General features: G+C 34.7%; 3 protein-coding genes and 1 pseudogene across 3 annotated transcripts; 1 reads left to right on the forward strand and 3 right to left on the reverse strand.

Annotated features, from left to right (window-relative positions):
- Positions 1–873: 873 nt before the first annotated feature.
- LOC114380205 (auxin-induced protein 6B-like) lies at positions 874–1,415 on the reverse strand. The gene has a single exon (XM_028339178.1). It carries the CDS (start codon positions 1,299–1,301, stop codon positions 1,023–1,025), a length of 279 nt encoding a protein of 92 aa, XP_028194979.1. The 5' UTR covers positions 1,302–1,415; the 3' UTR covers positions 874–1,022.
- Positions 1,416–3,794: 2,379 nt separating this feature from the next.
- On the reverse strand, positions 3,795–8,887 carry LOC114378779 (annotated as a pseudogene).
- A 2,969-nt stretch (positions 8,888–11,856) lies between these two features.
- Positions 11,857–12,183, reverse strand: LOC114378780 (uncharacterized mitochondrial protein AtMg00810-like). Its single transcript, XM_028337402.1, has one exon. The coding sequence runs from the start codon at positions 12,181–12,183 to the stop codon at positions 11,857–11,859; it is 327 nt and encodes a 108-aa protein (XP_028193203.1).
- An 8,142-nt stretch (positions 12,184–20,325) lies between these two features.
- LOC114378328 (auxin-induced protein 6B-like) lies at positions 20,326–20,813 on the forward strand. The gene has a single exon (XM_028336898.1). It carries the CDS (start codon positions 20,392–20,394, stop codon positions 20,662–20,664), a length of 273 nt encoding a protein of 90 aa, XP_028192699.1. The 5' UTR covers positions 20,326–20,391; the 3' UTR covers positions 20,665–20,813.
- The last annotated feature ends 2,764 nt before the right edge of the window (positions 20,814–23,577 follow it).

The raw sequence follows: 23,577 nt of genomic DNA on the forward strand, positions 1-23,577 counted from the left end.
CACAATACCATGTAAGAAGGATGAGTTCCTAACTGTCACCTGTCACTTTAATGACATGAAAATTTGTCCAGAAGCCATTTTCTTTTATTGTAAGGATTTTCTGTTTTGTACAGAAGTTGAAACCTGTTTCCTGAATGAGAATGCAACACAAGACATTGTTTAATAGCTTTTTGCTTCTGCCAAATCTCAATGTACTTTAATATATACAACAGTATCACTATCAAATTTAACTTGTTGATATATATCAGCATGATCAGACTGTCAGCTAATTATAAACATTAGGGATTAATTGCAGTAATTTTGTTGGAGATATTACGCGATCTTGATAATCATGTTAATTACTAGTTCCCTAATGTATTTCCCATGTGTATCCATGATCCGAACAAGAAATCCGCAACGTATTTTTGGACTATGCTTTATGCATTGTATGGTCATAGTTTCAACTTATCTAATTGAAAGAAGTTATGTAAAATCGTTGGTTTGTTCACTTCTACCCATATAGGGTTAGAGATAATGAGCCATACCATTTGTGAGTCGTATAAGAGAAAGCTTTTGTCACAAGAGTAGTCTACGTCGATTCAAGGAAGAAAATAAACCTTGAAGTTAAGTCCAATTTTATTTTGCACTTTCTTTGCCAGGAAAATTTCCTTGTGTGTTTATAGGGCAATGCACAGGTTAAAATTTTAATTTGATATGTATAATTACTAATTGAATATGTTCTGTTTCTCCTAAGTAATTTTATCTGTCTATGGTCCTAGGGAAAATACTTCTCCTAAGTCTCATTTTTTAACAGAATTCAACCTACCTGGCTCATACAGAGAGAAGGCAAGATTGAAACTAATAAACATAAAGTAAAGACAAGCAGAGCTTGAGTTGTTGAAATCATTGTAACTAAACAAAAAAACTAATATATTATGATTTTTCCATCTCTCGTGACAAAGGGGGATCTATACATTTTCAGAACACGCCTATTGTACAAAATGTCTCCTCTAAGCTATGTCAGTACTCCTAAAGTATGAGAATTATGGTCTGTTCAAGAAAGAAGTTATATGTTGGAAGGTATCTTCACTGCAAGGAATTGTGAGGCCACCCATGGGATGATCATAGCCAAACTCTTCCTCAGCTTCACTCAACAAGTCCTGGAATAAAGGTTGGTTCAAGTATGAAACAGGAATCACAAACCGCTTCATTTTATCTCCAACATAGACTGCAAGATAGCCCTTTGGTGCATCCACCGCTTTTGAAGATGCTTGATTTGCTGCAAATAATGACTTTCTGATACCAGGTAAGCGAAAACCCATTGTAGTATTGATTTGAGAAGAGAAATTGTAGTATTGATTTGAGAAGAGAATAGTTTTAAGTTTCCGTAGTATTTTGAATGCCTTAGAATGTGAATGATTTGGGTTGCTCTAAAACGCTTGCAGCCATGAATATATATAGATAGAAAGATTTGCAAGAAACCATTAATTGGGTACTTGAATTATTGCTGAATATGGGATACGAGATCGGAGTCATGGGACCGAATGAGAGACATGGCATGTGGTGTTGTCTTAGTATTTGACGTGCAGAAAAATGTGGTTCACGATGCCAGATGATATGATGATGCATTCAATGTTCGTCCTCATCTTATTTCCACTGTTTTGGATCTATGAAGTCCTTTAGGACAGCTCCATATGCCCTTGTCCTTTGCAAAGTTGTGTAGACGTGTGTAACACCACCTTATCAACCAATGGGCAACTTAAAGCCTCAACTTGTAACTAAACGAGGCGTGCCTAAGTGAATCCTAACTTTTTTTAATGCATTAATTGGTATTCCATACTTTTGAAGACATGCTTTGGACATGTTTTCATCACGTTAGTTATGCTGGAGTACTGTCTGTGAAAAAATAGACAGCTGGAAGAAATATCCTGGATGATGAATTATAAGGCAACACATAGCGAAAGATCATAGACCATTATATTTCTAGGGTTTGACATTATACATACTATAACATGTTAGGTAATTCATGAGAAAGTCCTCTAAGGCAACACCATATGCCCCTGTCTCCCTGTCGGTCCCATGGGTTATCTGATTGCCTTCCCCCCTCAATCATACATCTAGCCAAAGATTTCTGATAAACTCTTTGTTCTATATATATTCATGGCTGCAAGGATTTAGCACAACAAAAATCATTTACATCCTAAAGAATTTTGAGCTCAAAAACTTCCATCTTCTTTACAAGTCTTATTTGACACTCTCTTCATAAGTTTGAACACATACAACAATGGGTTTTCGCTTACCTGGAATCAGGAAGACATCATTTTCTGCAAACAAATTTGCATCTTCAAAAGTCATGGATGTGCCGAAGGGCTACCTTGCAGTCTATGTTGGAGAGAAAATGAGGCGGTTTGTGATTCCAGTATCATACTTGAACCAACCATTATTCCAGGACTTGTTAAGTCAAACTGAGGAAGATTTTGGATATCATCATCCAATGGGCGGCCTCACAATTCCTTGCAGTGAAGATGTATTCCAACATATAACTTCTTGCTTGAATTGACAACAAAGCTCACACTAGGAGACTGACATAGATTAATTAAGACATTTTGTACAATAGGGTGTTGTCAACTTGTAAAGATATTCCTTTCTCGATAAAGAGAGAAAAGAAACATTATAGAATGAGAAAAGTTACAGTATTTCTAATTTTTTTTGTGTTGTGACAATGAATTCAACTACTCAAGCAAATCCTCTGTGTTTTCTGTTAATTGTTACAATGTTAACTTCACCCTGTCTTGTGTGACATTCTCATTCAGGCAACAGGTTTTAAATTCTGTACAGAATAGAAAATATCATACGTCTGTACAAATTTGGCTCAATTAATCTATCCAGTCTACATTAGCATGAGTTACAGCTTATCTCCAACATAGACTGCAAGATAGCCTTTTGGCAACCCTTGATGAGGTTGCTTGGGACGAAGCCCACCTAATAATACCATGTATGCGGAATCCCATGGTATTCTGTTGCTCCAAACAACAAATAATCTCACATATTTCATCAAATAATTGTAAGCTGATCAGCCTAAAATTCTAACCGCTAAATTTTCACCCATTAGTTCATTGCCCCTGCCCCCTTAATAATTGTCAGTATGATCTACTTTGATTTTTTTTCATATACTTTATCTTAACTACTGTAACATGTTACACTGATTCTTGAGAAAGTCCCTAAGACAACACCACATGCCAGTGTCTCTAAGATGGTCCCATTACTCTTATCTCATACCCCTCATTCACCAATAACTCATGCAGCCATTGGTTTATTACATATTTCTTTATCTATATATATTCGTGGTTATAGGCATTAGCACCAGCACATAACATTCAAACCCTAAAGCATTCAAAATTGTCTATACTTTTCTGAAACAATTGTCTCCTCAAAGCAATACAACAATGGGTTTTCTTTTACCTGGTATCAGAAATGCATTATTTGCAGCAAATCAAGCATCTTCAGAAGTGGTGGATGCACCAAAGGACTAAGTTGCAGTTTCTGTCCGAGAGAAAATGAATCGGTTCATTATCCCAGTATCATACTTGAACCAACCTTCATTCAAGGAATTGTTGAGTAAAGTTGAGAAAGAGTTTGGACATGACCATCCCATGGGTGGCCTCACAATTCCTTGCAGCAAAGATGCCTTCCAACGTATAACTTCTTGCTTGAATTAAAATAAATCTCACACTCTAGGAGACTAACATAGATTAGTGAGGATGTGACACCCTCTAGCCCAAAATTGATCATAGAGATCCCTACACTTGTTCATTCTAACCGCCAAGCATAAGTAACTCATCTCTTATCTCGATGTAGTCGCTCAAGTGTTCTTCATTATCAATGGTGACGTTTCTGACGTTCTCTAGAACTCCTACTCCAATTGCTCTATTAGAGTTCTTGAGCGTTCGAGAAAAAAGAACAAAAATTGTTTTGTAAAAACTGTACTAGGGCTAAAGTTTCTTTATATAGTTAGAAAACTGATAACCTAATTTTTTATTCTTATTTTTATTTATTTATTTATTTACTATTTTTTAAAGAAAAACCAAAAGGAACCAGCTATTTCAAAATACATTTTGAACAATACGCGTCTTCTCAACTTGTAAACATCTCCCTTTCTAGAGAAAACGGAGAAAGGACTATTAGAATGAAAAATTCATATTTCATACACCATGTTTTTGTGTGGTTAAGCAAGACTCTGGCAATACTCTCTCTATATATATACCCACTCAGTTTCCCACGAGTTCTTAACCAACCAATATTGAGTCCCATCATGACTAACACCATATCCCACAATAGTGACACCATGATCCAACTCAGTTCCACATGAACCAGTGAAGACACCCCTCTTGTAAAACTGAAAGTCAGAGTCACACGCATCAATAGCTATAGAAACTGGTTGATTGGCCACAACTTTTTGCAGTGCCTTCTCATTGTTGGCAGGAACATCCTCTTACCCAGTAATAGTAGTAGCAGGGTTGACTTCTTCATTTGCATTGCACTTTCCATCAACACCCAATTGGCATCTTGACTCCAAGATTTTGAATGATGAATTTGAAAGTGTAACAGCCATAACTTTTAATAAATAAATAAGAAATTAATAAATAAGTAAAAATAAAATAAAATAATATAATTAGGTCGTAAATTTCCACTATAAAAATCAAATGTTAACCTAGAGCAGCTTATACAAAACACATCTGTCCCTTTCTCTTCTTCTGACACACAAGAACCCTAACAGAGCAACTGGAGGATGAGCTCTAGAGAGCACCAGAGACGCCACAATTGCTAACGACGAACGATTGAGGGATTACGTCGAGGTAAGGGATGAGTTATTCACGCTTGTGGATTAGAATGAGCATGTATAGGATTCCTAGATGATCAATTTTTGGGTATTTTGGGTTGTTTCTTAACTGATTTCCCCAAATTTATGCTTGTCATGTGACTGAATTTCATTTTTTACAAATTTGATTTATTTACATATATTGCAAGTTTTGATTTCGTATGAATTATTTTCTTGTTTCAATGTTTTGATTTCAATTTAAATTACATAATAATGATCATATATGTAGGCACATTATATGAATTATATGAATTGCTTACCCACGTTTGCAAGGATGCGTATATGACTGATTTTGAATTATATCTAATCATATAATGAAATCAGATTTTTTTTTTTGTGGATACATATATTACTAAACATTAATGTGTATGATTGTTGTTAATTGGCGCTTACATACATATAAAGCTTGTTTCTTTTTGGGTGTAAGTGTCTGTACGTGAGTTATATATATATATATATATATATATATATATATATATATATATATATATATATATATATATATATATATAGATAGATATTAAGCTTTTTGAGTGAAAGTGCCTATACGTGATTCCTCCTGGTACAACTTTGTTGTACAGTAGTTATGCTTTCCGTTTAAATATGTTGTAAATATTCCTTCATCATTAGTTGTTCAGTAGTCATGGTTTCTACTTTAATATTATTCAAATATTATTTTATGTAATTATATGTGTTAGTAATTGTAAATATCACTTCACATAGGCTATGCAACAATTACGGGTTCCGCTTTACAAATTTACATATATATGACAGATTTTATAACCACGTCTTTTGTTTTTATTTTGGAAGTGGCAGGTACGTATTTTTTTTCTTGTTAGTTACATGTTTTAATATTTGTTTAGCAAATACAATTAATAATAAAGTAAGTTTTTGTTTAGAAAAAATATTATATTGTAACTATCAAATACATATGTAAGAAAGCTATTTTTTTTGCAAATTGATATGTTTAATATTATAAATTAAATATTGTTGTGAAACTATTGCTTATTTCTTTATCAAAATAAATTAAATAGTGTTGTGAAATTATTAGTTTATTTCTTTTTAGTTGTATATGTTACATCTGTATAATAATAAATTAAATATTGTGTAAAATTATTGCTTAATAATAATTATTTTTATTTTGTTGAATTAATATATTTGAGCATTAGGAAACATTTGGAAGTATAAAAAAATGGTTTAGTACTCTATTTATTTTTGTCTTAGTGTATTCCAGGTAAACACTTTTACTCTGATGTGTAATAATAATAATAAATAAATAAATAAAAATAAGGTTATAAATATTATTGTTTCATAGTGATTATTGTTGTGACTTTATAGATTAATTGTTATAGAAGTTTTTTTTTATTTATTTTGTTGAATTAATATATTTTGATTTAATTTATATTTTGTGGTGTCAAGTAAATGTTACTATTGAATCATATGTGTAGGGTGCATGAGATGCAATAAATTATTTTATTATGAAAATGTGATTGAGATGATGTGTAAGTGATAATCAATTGATACGTAATGGATTGTGAATTACATGACTCTTGAGATGTTGTATATTTTAAGTTGTGAGCCATGAATTATGTAATTACACAACTGTAAGACCCTTTAAGAGCGACGAGTTAATGCACGATGAGTTGTGATGAGATCCACTGTGGGAACCTGACGAGTTAATCACTTGAGGTGCACTGAGTTAAAATACATATTTTTTAAAAAATTTATACAATCGAGATTTTGAAAAAAATTGAGTAGTTGTGTGCATTGCATAATTCATAGGTAGAGTCTGTGTGTTTAAATATTTTTTTTTTGGGTTGGACCTGAATCAGGAGGGAGAGGCTCTGACAGACTCTTCGGAGTGTAGGCCTTGGGGGTTATCCGGTTTGAGTGCTCTTGTAAGTCTATGCCGATTCCACATGGTTGGAGCATTTTCGCAGAACAGCGTGACCCTGACTGGTCTCCCTATGATTTCACTTAGTGAGCGTGACCTGACTTGCCCATTGTGAGGCATGTCCTGTCATGTACTCCTACGCGCCCAACGAGGTTTTTCACTGAAAAATGATACCACATTGCATGTAGGCTTGAGTCTAGAGTATTTGTTGCATAACGCATGTGTTTGACTTTCATTGGATTAATAATTGTGGTTTGATGTTATTTTCTGGAGTGGATGAACTTGAATGGATGTGCATAATATGTGTGATTTTGTTGAAATGGTGTTAATTATATAAATTCAGTTGTAAGTATTATGTTTCGCATGCTCTAACATTTTATTATATATGAATGTGATAACTCATTCCCGGTGTGTGTTTGTGTTTGGGCTGATTGCCATTTGTTCAGGTGAGCAATCATATGATGAATCCCATGTTAGAGCCAGAGAGACTTAGTCTGTGATAAAGACATGCTCTGATAAGTGTGACATTGAGACATAGGATTTTCTTCACATGATATATTTTCCGTAAACGATATAGTTGTGTTACGTTTCTGTTTTAGTTTTTTTTTTATTATTCATTCAGTATGGACAACCTTATTTTGAGCCGGGATAACTTTGTTGTTTTTATTCGAACAATTACTACTATGTTTTCATTAAGTGAATGTGAACCCTTTATCTTTTGAAATCAATTTAAAGTCAATATGTTTAAAATAAAATAAAAAATTCCGCATGATTTTATTTCCTTGTATTCGTTATTTGTGAGGGTAGAGGGTGTTACAGAAAGCATCATCCATAAGGTCACCCTCACAACCTTGGTCCACACCCTTTGTGTCACAATCAACAAGTTCTTGTTCTGACAAAGAGATCAATTTTCCAGCCGTCAGTGCAAGAATTCCTTCCGTCGAAGCAACATCATAAAATGCCCAACAAAATCCTACAATACAAGGTATATTAGTAGTAAGAGAATCATTCAATTTAATTTGATTTGGTAAATCAATTATCATGCACTAACCACAATGGCCTTGGTCCTTGACAGGTGTAACTGCTCCTTTGTTGTGAATGAGGAACACATATGTCAGTTTTGTTCGTAAATACACTTTCTCTCTCCTACTTTTTTCCAATCTTCACTACTTTGCAATTTAATTTCCAATATATACCACTTGGGACTTTTTCTCTTCTTTTTGTTTTTTTTTAATTTAAAATATTATAAAATATAAATATTATATTATATAGTTTTTTAATTGGTTTTAAAATAACTTATTTATTAAATTAAATTTTATAATTTTGTTTTTTATTTTTTAAAGAAAAAATATACAGATAAAGAAAAATAGAAGCTAGAATTGGATAAAATTAGAGCATAATTTTTTAGTTACTTTGTATGTACTTTTGTAGTTAAATTTATGTGCTGTTAATATTTTTTTTGTTATGTTTGTTAATTAAAAGAATAAGAAAATTAGTTAGTAGTATTAGAATAAACTAAAAAATACAGTAAAAAATAATTGATATATCTATCTTATATAATAGACATAAGATTTCAAATAGTAGTAACTCTTTTATAGAAAACATCTTTAAAAATATTTATTGAAAATATCTTTAAAAATATCTTTAAATAAAAATATATTGAAAATATGTTCAAAAATATTTATTTAGCAATTGTTTTTATGCTACCCGGATCAGTGTGGTAAAAATATGAACGAGATCAGTGGGGTCGTGATCAAGGAGAAAAAGAACATCATCCCGTTTCAACTCGCATTCTTACTTGGATGGAGGAAGAAGACAATGAACGAAAAAGAGAAGGTGTATTTACGAGAAAGAAGACGACAAATGATCATCCCCTTGAATATATTTTGGGGTGCAATGAACTCCTCGTTGTTGAGGTCTGCAAATTGATTAATGACTAGCTTGTAAGGTTTAATGGCGGCATTCTTGGAGGTTTCAATGTAATTCATATTTTCCTTGAATATCCTGAAACGCTTTTCCCGTTCCCAAGGGTCCTTATACACCTTGCCATAACGACTCATCCATTCCTCGTGCCTCTCATACATGGATGCATCTTGGAGAGTGCGACATGTGACTTGAGAAGCCAAGAAAGCCATTCAGGGAAGCATTGTAAATGAAATATGATAGAAATGATTTTTGGCAACCATGGTATGGTAGCTATAGCGTAGTGTGTGTGACAATTATGGAACAATTACTTGAAGTTGGTTAGTGAAATGTGAGAAAGATGTGCTGTGTTGGTACCAAGATTATTTAATTTGTTGTATTTATAGCAAAGTTAACTTGAATGGTAAATTCATGTTTCTTGTTTTCAACTCAAATCTGAAAGCACCTTTCTCTACATGTAGAAATGAGAGCTTTTTGAATATGACTCTTGTATTGTATTTGTATGCATATGCAGGTGTAGGTACTCTGGACAAATTATTTGTCACCGTAACGTATTGGAAAACATTGGAATTATAAAAATCGAGGTTGCACTTCTAATGTCATATTTCTAAGGCATACGCGAATAAAAAGGTTGCACTTCTTCCAGCTTTCCAAAAACGAGTTTCGACACGACAATAAAGGGACTTGTTATAGTTCGTTATTCTAGTTCTTTTCTCGTGTACCAAAGACAAGGGACTTTTTAGTGGATTATTAAAAGAATAAATATGCCTATTTCAACCGTACTTGGAATAAGTTATAACTAGATCGTGACTCGCTCATTGCGCGGTTATATAAATAAAATTATTAAAAACTTTATATACTATTAAAAAAATACCTTGATATTGTAAATAAATACATGATTTAATTTTTTTAACATATTGTATTGTGCTAATCCTACCAAAATAATATCATGTGGATATTAATTAAATTGAATCTTTAGTTAGAGGTTGAATTACCCTTTAGTTCTTTAATTTAAATTGAGTGTAATTTTGGTCTTAAAAATTTTCAAGCCAAATTAATTAAAAATGGTTCTATTGTTAAATTTTTTTACCTAAAATCTTTAAATTCTAATTTCTTTTACTCAAAATTTTCATTCTTCAAATTCTAATGTCATATCCTATAAAATTGATTAACGCATTTTAAACATTCAACTCAAAAGTCAATAATCAAATTATCAAATTTAACCCGAAAGATTTTTTTCAAAAAAAAAACCTTCAAACATTAATTATATAGTTTCTTCGCATTAACTATTGAAATAACACAAGATTTAGAGAGAATATTTACAGAAAAAAACATGGTTAAGTCTTTATTTTAAAACTTGAAAAGTTTACTATATATACTTAAGACTCATTGATCTTCAATTCTGTCTTCAACCTTGACTTCATTGTGCTACTATTTCTTCTATTCTTGACTTTCACTTGTCTTGTGTTAAGAGTGTTTCATTTGTTGGCTTCGTCAAAACTTGGGTGGAGAGTGAGTTTTGAGTGCTTTGAAGTTCCACAGCTAGAGTCAAATTTTCTGATTGCTTGTAGAGCTTACAATCTTCCCAACTAATGCTTGCATTCTTTGTTATAGAACATGAAATACTATTATAATGACAATTGAGCACGTGAATCAATATAATTGGTACGTGTATTGTGTTTCATGACAAGAATTTAAAGTGCATGATCGACAGGCCAACTCACGCAACATATCACACCTCAGTGACGTCACACATCCTCAGTTATATTTGATTCCTTTGAATTTAAGACCTCAGTTAACCAATAGAGTATCCATTGAGGACAATAAACTCAATTAAGGAAGATGTGGCTTGGTGGAATGAAATTTCCTTCAGAATGAATTAGCCTTGGTTTAACAGAATATTCGTATGAATCCCCTGATCGACGTCTCCTTCCTTAAACTAAACTGTTACAACAAAAAACAAAACTAATGATAAGTTGACAACTATAACGAGTTAACGACAAATAAAATGGTCATTGTTAGTATGTACTAGCTGGTGTTCTGCCGCATACGTTTCTTTTAGACGTTTTATGAGTGCTGTTTTGTACTCTTGCCCATAAGGCTAATTTGAAGTTAGTCTTGTCATTTTGCTATGTACGATTCGGGTGTCATTTTGCTAGGCATTAATCGATTTGCAGACCTCACCATTGAGGAGTTCATTGCACCAAGAAATAGATTCAATGGGCACATGCGTTTCTCATTCATAACTACAACCACTTTTAAGTATGAAAATGTGACTGCGCTACCAGACTCAATAGATTGGAGACAGAAAGAAGCAGTTAGACCCATCAAGAACCAATACTCTGTTGGAAAGGAGAAGGTTATAGAAAGTATTTGAGAGAAATGGAGGAGAAAATATTTGAAAGAATGCTAGTTTTTATTACTTGAGAAATGCTTTTGTTTTGGCTTCGTTGGATACTTTATAAATGACAACCTTTCTCCCATTTATAGGCTTCAAGGGAGAGTTCTAGATATATCAAGAAAGATTCCACACACTTCAAGAAAGAGTTCTACTTCACCCGACTACTTAGTTCTACACACTTCTTCCAATTAAATATTACTTCTACTTATTTCTACAATTCTCTAAAATTTTCTTTGAAGTAATAGCACAAACTTAATGGGCTTAACACTTGATTAATGAACTAAATCAAGTTTATATTATTCAACACCCCCCCCCCCTAAACTATTTACCATTCCAAGTAAGATTCTTAACTTGATAAAGTCTTCTTGCTTGGGTGGCTTGGTGAAGATGTCAGCTACTTGGTCTTGAGACTTCACATATTCTGCATGTACATCCTTTCTTGCAATGCACTCCCTTATGTAGTTGTAATGGGTATCAATATGTTTGCTTTGATCATGGAACACTAGATTCTTTCTTAGAGCAATGGTTGACTTATTATCCACAAAGATCTTGGTCGACTCTTCTTGTGACGTGCCCAACTCTTTTAACAAATTGCTAAGCCAGCCTGCACAACAAACGCATGAAGTAGATGCTACATATTTTGCCTCACAGGTCGATTGTTCCTTTTATATAGCAAATAATTCGTTTTGCGGCCTTGAAATGAGTAGTGGTTGGAGTTTCCATGTATCGAATGATGAGTCCAATAGCATATTGAATGTTTGGTCTTGTGCACGTCAGATATCACAAACTACCCACCAAACTCTTTAAATTTGTAGCATCCACCTTTTCTGCTTCGTCAAACTTTGATAACTTCATTTTGCACTCCACCGGTGTTCCAATTGGTTGGCAACTATCCATCTTCAATTTCTTGAGCATCTCTTTTGCGTATTTTTGCTGTGAAATGAAGATTCCATCTTGCTTCTGCTTTACCTCAATCCCAAGATAGTATGACATTAGTCCAATATCGGTCATCTCGAACTCCTTGATCATTGCTTTCTTGAACTTTTCAAACATACTTGGATTACTTTCCATGAAGATCGAGTCATCCACATATATGCACACGATCATGATATCTCCATCTTTGATTTTGACATAAAGGGCATGCTCGTGTGAGCACTTTGTGAAGTTATTTTCATGGAAGTACTTGTCAACGCGACTATATCATACTCTCGGTGCTTGTTTTAGTCCATAAAGTGTCTTCTTTAGCTTAAGAACTTTGTCATCTTCTCCTTTCACCTTGTATCCCAATGATTACTCGATGTACACTTCTTCCTCGAGGACTTCATTCAAGAAGGTAGACTTCGCGTCCATCAGATGAATTCTCCACTTGTGTTGAGCTGCAACTGGAGCAAACACCTCATCATAATCAATCCCAACGTTTTGTAACTAGCCTTGCCTTGTATCTTTCAATTTCTCCCTTGGCATTCTTTTTTGTTTTGTACACCCACTTGATACCAATAGCCTTGTGCCCTTTTGGAAGGCAGACGCGCTCCCATGTGTCATTCTTCTCAATGGATTAAATTTCTTCGTCCATCGCATCTCTTCATCTTTTATCTTGCACGGCTTCTTCAAAGTCCACTGGTTCACAATCTATAAAGAGACAAAATAGTGTGATATTATCCAATCTCTCAGGTTGATCAAAAACATCTTGGACGGTTCTTGTGTGTGATAGAGCCCTTTCACTCTCAAGAGATGGCAAAGTGTCTCCGTGATTGGTTGATGTTGATGGGATGAGCTCTTGTTGAACATGTTGAGGTGTCTTTTCTTCATCAAGTGGAGATAAGAAGTTGTATTCATTTTCATGAGTCTCAAAGTCCCATTCTCCTTTTTCGTCGAACACCACATCTCGACTGATTACCATCTTCTTGTGTTTTGGGTTGTTCAACTTGTAACCCTTTGAGCTTGAATCATAACTGATGAAGATGAATCTCTCACTCTTGTTATAAAGTTTTTTTCTTCTCTCGTTTGAGACATAAACATGAGTTAAACTCCCAAAGACCCTTAAGCGAGAAATACCATGCTTTCTTTCACTTCATGCTTTTTGTGGTGTCTTTCCCATACACTTCTTGTCAGAGATCGATTGGAAAGATAAACTGCACACGCCACAACTTCTGCAAATAATGCATTTCTGATACCAGGTAAACGAAAACCCATTGTTGTATTGCTTTGAGGAGACAATTTTGAATGCTTTAGGGTTTGAATGTTATGTGCTGGTGCTAATGCCTGTAACCACAAATATATATAGATAAAGGAATATGTAATAAACCAATGGCTGCATGAGTTATTGGTGAATGAGGGCTATGAGATAAGAGTAGTGGGACCATCTTAGAGACAATGGCATGTGGTGTTGTATTGAGAACTTTCTCAAGAATCAGTGTAACATGTTACAGTAGTTAAGATAAAGTACATGAAAAAAAAATCAAAGTGGATCATATTGACAATTATTAAGGGGGCAGGGGCCATGAACTAATGGGTGCAAATTTTAGGCTGGTGGCGGTTAGAATTTTCCGTACATAAAAAATGTGGTTCATAGTGCCTCATGATCATGTATTCGGTATTGATTTTCCCTTTACCTCCCAAAACTTATTCAGAGCTGTCAATCAGTCACTGTGGTATTAGTTAGTAGATGGTAGATATGCATATCAATAGAACTGTCAGCTTACAATTATTTGATGAAACATGTGAGATTATTTGTTGTGTGGAGCAACAAAATACAATGGGTTTCCGCATACATGGTATTATTAGGTGGGCTTCGTCCCAAGCAGCCTCGTAAAGGGTTGAACTACCAAAAGGCTATCTTGCAGTCTATATTGGAGATAAGATGAGACGGTTCATGATTCCAGTATCATACTTGAACCAACCTTTAATTATTTCAAGAATAACTTAGTCAAGCAGAAGAACAATTCGGATATGATAATCCAATGGGTGGTCTAACAATACCATGCGAGGAGGATGAGTTCCTAAATGTTACTTCTCACTTGAATGACCTGTAACTCATGTTAATGTAGAGTGAGGTAGATTAGATGAGGCAAATTTAAACAGACGTATGATATTTTTCTATTCTGTACAGAATTTAAAACTTGTTGCCTGAATGAGAATGCCACACAAGACAGGGTGAAGTTAACGTTGAATACATTGTCACTGCACAAAAAACAAAAAAAAAATGAAATACTGTAACTTCTGTCATTCTATAATGTTTTTTATCCCCTATTGTACAAAATGTCTTAACTGATCTATGTCAGTCTCCTAGTGTGAACTTTGTTGTCAATTCAAGCAAGAAGTTATATGCTGGAATACATCGTCACTGCATGGAATTGTGAGGCCGCCCATTGGATGATGATATCCAAAATCTTCCTCAGCTTGACTTAACAAGTCCTGGAATGAAGGTTGGTTCAAGTATGATACAGGAATCACAAACCGCCTCATTTTCTCTCCAACATAGACTGCAACATAGCCCTTCGGCACATCCATGACTTTTGAAGATGCTAATTTGTTTGCAGAAAATGATGTCTTCCGGATTCCAGGTAAACAAAAACCCATTGTTGTATGTGTTGAAACTTGTGAAGAGAGTGTCTGTTAGATATTAATTAGAAAAATAATAATAACAAGTTTTATGAGCCTTAAATTGTGGAAGATGAAAGTTGTAAGGTTGTGAGTTACAAAGTCTTGAATAAGCAATTATGTGAGCATTTAGTATTCTTGAATAAGCAAATAATGTGAGTGGTCACTCTATTTTAGTATAAATAGGGATCATACTCTTGTATTTTGTGTGTCAAATGAAATAAAATCTTCTTCTTCTTCCAACAAAGTGGCATCAGAGCTTGAGTTCTAGCGTGTTGAGAGAGAAACACTTTGTGAGTTGAGAGAGAAACACTTTGTGAGTTGAGAGATGGCAAGCAATGGCTTGAGTATGTTTCAATTCCCTCATCTTACCAAAGAGAATTATGATAATTGGTGTCGTCGCATGAAAGCCTTGTTAGGTTCTCAAGATGCATGGGAGATTGTAGAGAAAGGTTATGCCCAACCTCAAAATGAGGCTATTTTGTCACCAAATGAGAAGGAGACTTTGTTGAAGTCGAAGAAGAAGAATCAACAAGCACTTACTTTCATTCATCAAGGTTTGGATGAAGCTATGTTCGAATTGGTGTCAAATGCAACCACATCCAAAGAAGCATGGGAGATTTTGAAAACCTCCCTTGAAGGTGTTGATAAGGTAAAAAAGGTGCGCCTACAAACTCTACGTAGAAAGTTTGAATCATTGCATATGAAGGAATCTGAATCTATCTCAAATTTTGGCAACAAGGTGTTGGCTATTGTGAACCAAATGAAGCGTTATGGAGAAAATATGGAAGATGTTCGTGTGGTGGAAAAGATTCTTCGCTCCTTAATCGCTAAATTTAATTATGTGGTTTGTGCTATTGAAGAGTCTAAGGATTTAGACTCAATGACCGTAGACCAATTGATGGGTTCTCTTCAAGCCTATGAAGAAAGGTTCAATAGAAGACATGATGAGCCATTCGAGCAAGTCCTCAAAGCCAAAGCTTCTTTGAAAGAAAATGGAGGAGAAAGTAGTCAAAAAGCACGTGGACGTGGAAGAGGACGTGGTCGTGGACGTGGTCATGGCCAAGGAAGAGGAGGAAGAGGAGATCGTGATAATTTTGACAATAATGAATGGAGGAGCCATCAATCCACTAGAAGTCGTGGAAGAGGAAGAGGAAGAGGTAGAAACAATTATGAAAAAACATATGAAATGAGGTATGATAAATCTAATGTTGAATGTTTTAATTGTCATAAATATGGCCATTACTCTTGGGAGTGTAGAACAAATGTTGAAGAGAAGGTCAATCTTGTTGATGATAAAGAAGAAGTTGAAGAGTCAACACTACTACTATCACTTAATAATGGTGAGAAGGAAGACAAATGCTTATGGTATCTTGACAATGGAGCAAGCAATCACATGTGTGGATGCAAAGAGAAATTTGTAGAACTTGATGAGAAGGTGAAAGGAAATGTTTCTTTTGGAGATTCTTCCAAGGTGCAAATCCAAGGAAAAGGTACCATTTTAATTTCTTTAAAAGATGGTGCTCACAAATTAATCACGGATGTTTACTATGTTCCTAAACTAAAAAGCAATATTTTGAGTTTGGGACAACTTGTTGAAAAGGGGTATGAAATTCATATGAAAGATTGTTGTTTATGGCTTCTAGATAAAAATTCTAATTTGATTGCCAAGGTGTTTATATCAAGAAATAGAATGTTCACTTTGAACATTAAAACCAATGAAGCAAAATGTTTGAAGGCTAGCATAAAAAATGAATCATGGTGTTGGCATATGAGATTTGGGCACTTGAATTTTGGAGCACTAAAATCCTTAGGAGAGGAGAAGATGGTGAAAGGGATGCCTCAAATCAACCATCCTAATCAATTGTGTGAAGCATGTCTCCTTGGAAAGCATGCAAGAAGGAGTTTTCCAAAAGAAGCTAATTCAAGAGCAAAGGAGCCTCTCCAACTTGTTTACACCGATGTGTGTGGCCCAATCAATCCTCCTTCATGTGGTAACAATAAATATTTCTTGCTTTTTATTGATGTTTATAGTAGAAAAACTTGGGTTTATTTTCTAAAGCAAAAATCTGAGGCATTTGTAGCTTTTAAAAATTTTAAAGCTCTTGTGGAAAAGGAGAGTGGTTATGTAATCAAAGCTCTAAGATCCGATAGAGGTTGCGAATTCACATCAAAAGAATTTATTGAATTTTGTGAAAAATATGGGATTCGTCGCCCTCTAACGGTTCCTAGATCTCCACAACAAAATGGGGTAGCGGAGAGAAAAAATAGAACTATTCTTAATATGACTAGATGTATGTTGAAGGCTAAAAATATGCCAAAGGAATTTTGGGCCGAAGCTGTTGCATGTGCCGTTTATTTGTCCAATCGCTCCCCAATAAAGAATGTCAAAGACCAAACACCACAAGAAGCATGGAGTGGAGTGAAGCCAAGAGTTGATCACTTGAGAGTATTTGGGAGCATTGCATATGCTCATGTACCCGACCAAGGAAGATTCAAGCTTGATGATCGGAGTGAGAAACATGTGTTCATTGGCTATGATGCAAGCTCAAAAGGCTACAAATTGTACAATCCAAACAATGGAAAGACAATTGTGAGCCGAGATGTCAAGTTCTATGAAGAAGGCACATGGAATTGGGAGGAGAAAGAAGACACTTATGATTTTTTCCCGTACTTTGAAGAAATGGATGAAGAAGCCTTGACTCCAAATGATTCAACTCCAGCACTTTCACCAACTCCTTCAACCAATGAAGCATCATCATCTTCCGAAGGGAGTTCAAGTGAAAGGCCAAGAAGAATGAGAAATATTCAAGAATTATATGATGAAACTGAAGTTATAAATGATTTGTTTTGTCTTTTTGTTAACAGTGAACCCTTAAACTTTGATGAAGCAATGAAAGACAAAAGGTGGAGACAAGCCATGGAAGAAGAAATCAAAGCCATTGAGAAGAACAACACTTGGGAGTTATCAAGCCTTCCCAAAGGTCATGAAGCAATTGGAGTCAAATGGGTGTTCAAAATCAAGAAGAATGCAAAAGGAGAGGTTGAGAGACACAAAGCAAGACTTGTAGCTAAAGGTTATAAGCAACAATATGGAGTTGATTATGATGAAGTGTTTGCACTGGTTGCCCGCATGGAAACCATTCGTCTTCTTATTTCCTTGGCAGCTCAAATGAAGTGGAGAATTTTTCAGCTTGATGTAAAATCGGCATTTCTAAATGGCTATCTTGAAGAAGATGTCTATGTTGAACAACCAATGGGTTTTGTCATCGAAGGTCAAGAAGGAAAAGTCTTGAAATTGAACAAGGCGTTGTATGGTCTAAAGCAAGCACCGAGGGCATGGAATACTCGCATTGACAAGTACTTCCAAGACAATGGGTTTGTTCGTTGTCAAAATAAGTATGCTCTTTATGTTAAAACTTTTAATAATGGTGATGTCTTATTTATTTGTCTTTATGTGGATGACCTTATCTTTACCGGCAATAACCCAAATTTGTTTGAAGACTTCAAGGAGTCCATGTCTCGTGAATTTGATATGACAGATATGGGACTCATGTCATATTACTTGGGAATGGAAGTGAAGCAAACGGAGAATGGTATCTTTGTCTCACAAGAAAGGTACACAAAAGAAGTGTTGAAGTAATTTAATATGCTTGATTGCAATCCCGTGAACACACCTATGGAAGGTGGCTTGAAGTTATCAAAGTTTGATGAAGGAGAGAAGGTAGACTTCACGATCTTCAAGAGTCTTGTGGGGAGTTTAAGGTATCTAACCAATACAAGGCCCGATATTCTATATGCGGTGGGAGTTGTGTGTCGCTTTATGGAGGCTCCTACCTCTCCTCATCTAAAAGCCGCAAAAAGAATTCTTCGTTACTTGAAAGGTACAATTGATTTTGGATTGTTTTATTCTCCCTCCAATAACTATAAGCTTGTGGGATTTTGTGATAGTGATTTTGCCGGAGATGTTGATGATAGAAAAAGTACTACCGGATTTGTATTTTTTATGGGTGATTGTGTTTTTACATGAAGTTTTAAGAAGCAAGGCATTGTGACACTTTCTACTTGTGAAGCCGAGTATGTAGCTGCAACTTCTTGCACATGTCATGCCATTTGGCTAAGAAGATTGTTGGAGGAACTTCAGTTGTTGCAAAAGGAAAGCACAAAGATCTATGTTGATAATAGATCTGCACAAGAGCTTGCCAAGAATCCGGTGTTCCATGAACGAAGTAAGCATATAGATACAAGGTATCATTTCATTAGAGAGTGCATTACCAAGAAAGAAGTAGAATTGACTCATGTGAAAACTCAAGATCAAGTTGCAGATATTTTCACCAAGCCTCTCAAATTTGAAGATTTTCGAAGATTGCGAGCAAGACTTGGTGTGCAGAAGAATTTTTCAATTAAGGGAGGATGTTAGATATTAATTAGAAAAATAATAATAACAAGTTTTATGAGCCTTAAATTGTGGAAGATGAAAGTTGTAAGGTTGTGAGTTACAAAGTCTTGAATAAGCAATTATGTGAGCATTTAGTATTCTTGAATAAGCAAATTATGTGAGTGGTCACTCTATTTTAGTATAAATAGGGGATCATACTCTTATATTTTGTGTGCCAAATGAAATAAAATCTTCTTCTTCTTCCAACAGTGTCAAATAAGACTTGTAAAGAAGATGGAAATTTTTGAACTCTAAATTCTCTAGGATGTGAATGATTTTTGTTGTGCTAAATCCTTGCAGACATGAATATATATAGAAGAAAGAATATGTAAGAAATCGTTTGCTAGATGTATGATTAAGGGGGAAGGCAATCAGATGTGTCATGGGACCGACAGGGAGACAGGGGCATATGGTGTTGCCTTAGAGGACTTTCTCATGAAATACCTAACATGTTATAGTAGATATAATGTCAAACCCTAGAAATATAATGGTCTATGATCTTTCGCTATGTGTTGCCTTATGATTCATCGTCCAGGAAATTTCTTCCAGCTGTCTATTTTCACAGCCTGTACTCTAGTATAACTAACGTGATGAAAACATCTCCAAAGCATGTCTTCAAAAGTATGGAATACCAATTAATGCATTAAAAAAAAGTTAGGATTCACTTAGGCACGTCTCATTTAGTTAGAAGTTGACGCTTTAAGTTGCCCATTGTTTGATAAGGTGATGTTACATACGTCTACACAACTTTAGCAAAGGACAAGGACATATGGAGCTGTCCTAAAGGATTTCATAGATCCAAAACAGTGGAAATATGATGAGGACCAACATTGAATGCATCATATTATCAGGCATCGTGAACCACATTTTTTTGCACGTCAAATACTAAGCAACACTACATGAACTTTGCATAAATGAAACTTCTGGCCCCCACCACACTGAATAAGCTAGTGTTGACAAGATCATATTACATTTTCTTTTTTCATAGAAGCAGAAGGTGGGCCGTGAATTATCTACAATATAATGTTACGTTAATTCTATGGAAAGTGCTCTAAGACAACACCACATGCTATGTCTCTCATTCGGTCCCATGACTCCGATCTCGTATTCCTTCTTCAGCAATAATTCAAGTACCCAATTAATGGTTTCTTGCAAATCTTTCTATCTATATATATTCGTGGCTGCAACCGTTTTAGAGCAACAGACATCATTCACATCCTAAGGCATTTAAAATTCTAAGGAAACTTAAACTATTCTCTTCTCAAATCAATACTACAATGGGTTTTCGCTTACCTGGTATCAGAAAGTCATTATTCGCAGCAAATCAAGCATCTTCAAAAGCGGTGGATGCACCAAAGGGTTATCTTGCAGTCTATGTTGGAGAGAAAATGAAGCGGTTTGTGATTCCTGTTTCATACTTGAACCAACCTTCATTCCAGGACTTGTTGAGTGAAGCTGAGGAAGAGTTTGGATATGATCATCCCATGGGTGGCCTCACAATTCCTTGCAGTGAAGATACCTTCCAACGTATAACTTCTTTCTTGAATTGACCATAATTCTCGTAGTTTAGGAGTACTGACATAGCTTAGAGGAGACATTTTGTACGTGTTCTCAAAATGTATAGATCCCCCTTTGTCACGAGAGTTGGAAAAAATACATAATATATTAGTTTTTTGTTTAATTACAATGATTTCAACAACTCGAGCTTTGCTTCTCTTTACTCTATGTTTATTAGTTTCAATCTCGCCTTCTCTCTGTATGTGCCAGATAGGTTGAATTATGTTAGAAAACGAGACTTTATGATAAATTTCAAATCAGTATTAGAACACACTTGTTTCCTAAGAAGGGTATTGCGGAAGTATTTTCCCTAGGACCAAAGAGGGATAAAATTACTTAGGAGAAACAGAACATATTCAATTAGTAATTATACATATCAAATTAAAATTTTGATCTATGCATCGCCCTATAAACACACAAGGAAATTTTCCTGACAAAGAAAGTGCAAAATAAAATTGGACTTGGCTTCAAGGTTTATTTTCTTCCTTGAATAGACGTAGACTACTCTTGTGACAAAAGCTTTCCCTTATACGAGTCACAAATGGTATGGCTCATAATCTCTAACCCTATATGGGGAGAAGTGGACGAACCAATGATTTTACATAACTTCTTTCTATTAGATAAAAGTTGAAACTATGAGCATACAATGCATAAAGCATAGCACGAAAATGCGTTGCGGGTTTCTTGTTGGGATCACGGACACACATGAAAATACATTAGGGAAGTAGTAATTAACAAGCTTATCAAGGTTGCTTAATATCTCCAACAGAATTACTGCAATTAATCCATAATATTTATAATTAGCTGACAGTCGGATCATGCTGATATATATCAATAAGTTAAATTTGATAGTGATACTGTTGTATATATTAAACTACATTGAGATTTGGCAAAAGCAAAAAGCTATTAAACATTGTCTTGTGTTGCATTCTCATTCAGGAAACAGGTTTCAACTTCTGTACAAAACAGAAAATTCTTACAATAAAAGAAGACGGCTTCTGTTCAAATTTGCCTCATCTGATCTGTCTGTGTCTCCATTAGCATGATTTACAGGTCATTCAAGTGACACGTGACAGTTAGGAACTCATCCTTCTTACATGGTATTGTGAGACCACCCATTGGGTGCTCATACCCGAATTCTTCCTCAGCTTGATTCAACATATCATGAAAGGAAGGCTTGCTCAAGCATGATATGCGATAACAAACCGCTTCATTTTCTCTCCAACATAGACGGTAAGGTAGCCTTTGGCACCTCCACGGCAAGTATAAGCTTGGATAAACATGTTGCTGTAATTTTTTTATATATTTGTTTTGTTTGCTCCTTTGTTTATTTGACCTCCTACCACAGGTTTTTTTTAATAGTGTATTAAAAAGTGAATTTGCATTATTTGCTTTTCTATATTTATTTGATCTCACCTGTCTTATTTATTAATTTAAGGTATTAAAAACTACTGTATAAATGTAAGTATATATAAATTAAGGTCAAAACTCTCACAAAAGTAAGTATAGGCTTGTATCATGCTTTTAAGACTTAGTGATCCGTGGGATGCGCGGATTTGATAGATAAACTAATTGAGTAATTTATTTGACGGCTGAATGAAAAGTAAATTTCAATATATTAACAACTGACCTATGAAGCATCGACACCGACACGGACACTGGACACGACACGGACACGTGGACACCTGTAATGTTCAAAATGTAGGACACGGACACGGCTATATATATATAAAAAAAATTAAATAAAATAAAATTACATAAAATTAAATATGAGTGATATGCATAAAAGATCTAAATTAAAAATCAAGATTTATATATTCATCATCATCTAAAAAGAACTTTTCCTATGATAATGAGTCACAAAAAAATACTAAGAGACCTCATTATACAATTTGTACGCTTTGTTTTTTTACAAAAAAAAAAATTATAAAGCAAGATGATGAATTAGCAACTTCAAGTCTTCAAGAATTCCACAAGTTAGCAATCATCATTGAAAAGAACACTTTCTAACTCTGGTTCATCTAAAGACAAACTAGCAATTTCAAGAATACCACAATCATTAAGTGATCCAAAATCATCTCCGGCTACATCCCACATTTTAGTTTCCTCTTGATGATATTGTGGAGTATTCCTTGAGAGAAGTCATAAGTTGCTATGAACAAATATTAAATCTTCAGCTCTATGTGGTGCCATCTTGTTTCTCTTTAAAGAATGGATGAATGAATATGTACTCCAATTCCTTTCACAACATGAAGATGAACAAGGTTGCGCAAGTAGCTTAAGGGCAACCTTTTGAAGTATTGGAGCATTAATGCCATGAACTAGCCACCAAGCTTTTGGATCCATTTGACCTCTATCATTTAAAGAATCAAGATCATCAAAACCTTCTCTTCCATCCGAGAAGTTGACAAACTCAATATTCACTTTCCTCCTTACATCCACATCAAGAAAGAACCTCTTGAAGCATTTTAATCTTTCACGAGTGAGTTCCAAGTCTTGATGTGGAGGAACTCGATTAGAATCTTCACTTAGTCATTCATGACTATAATATCTATAAGTAAAAAGAAATATATACATGATTAAAATTTATGTAATTCTAAAAAAAACGTAAGTAAAAAAGTATAGAGTTAATTACCTTGGATTTAAGGAATGAGCTAAACAATGGAGAGGAGTGCTACTCTTAGTCCAACGGTCAATTAATATGGAGTGCACTACCTCATAAAAGGTTGATCCTTCACTCTCCTCCTTTCTCTCATATTGATATATGGCATTATTTACCTTTTCAATCATTGAATCCCACATTTCATATACTAGATGGAGAGATGAAGCTTCTGTATCAGTTCTTCTAAGAACATCATAGATAGGACTAGTGAAAGAAAGAATATAATCAACCTTATCCCACCATT

The sequence above is a fragment of the Glycine soja genome, chromosome 12 (assembly GCF_004193775.1).
Source record: "Glycine soja cultivar W05 chromosome 12, ASM419377v2, whole genome shotgun sequence".
Taxonomy (NCBI): domain Eukaryota; kingdom Viridiplantae; phylum Streptophyta; class Magnoliopsida; order Fabales; family Fabaceae; genus Glycine; species Glycine soja.

What these genes read in the sequence shown, in the direction of transcription:
- LOC114380205 (XM_028339178.1), bottom strand. Translation starts at nt 1,301, where the DNA reads ATGGGTTTTCGCTTACCTGGTATCAGAAAGTCATTATTTGCAGCAAAT.
- LOC114378780 (XM_028337402.1), bottom strand. Translation starts at nt 12,183, where the DNA reads ATGATCGTGTGCATATATGTGGATGACTCGATCTTCATGGAAAGTAAT.
- LOC114378328 (XM_028336898.1), top strand. Translation starts at nt 20,392, where the DNA reads ATGGGTTTTCGCTTACCTGGTATCAGAAAGTCATTATTCGCAGCAAAT.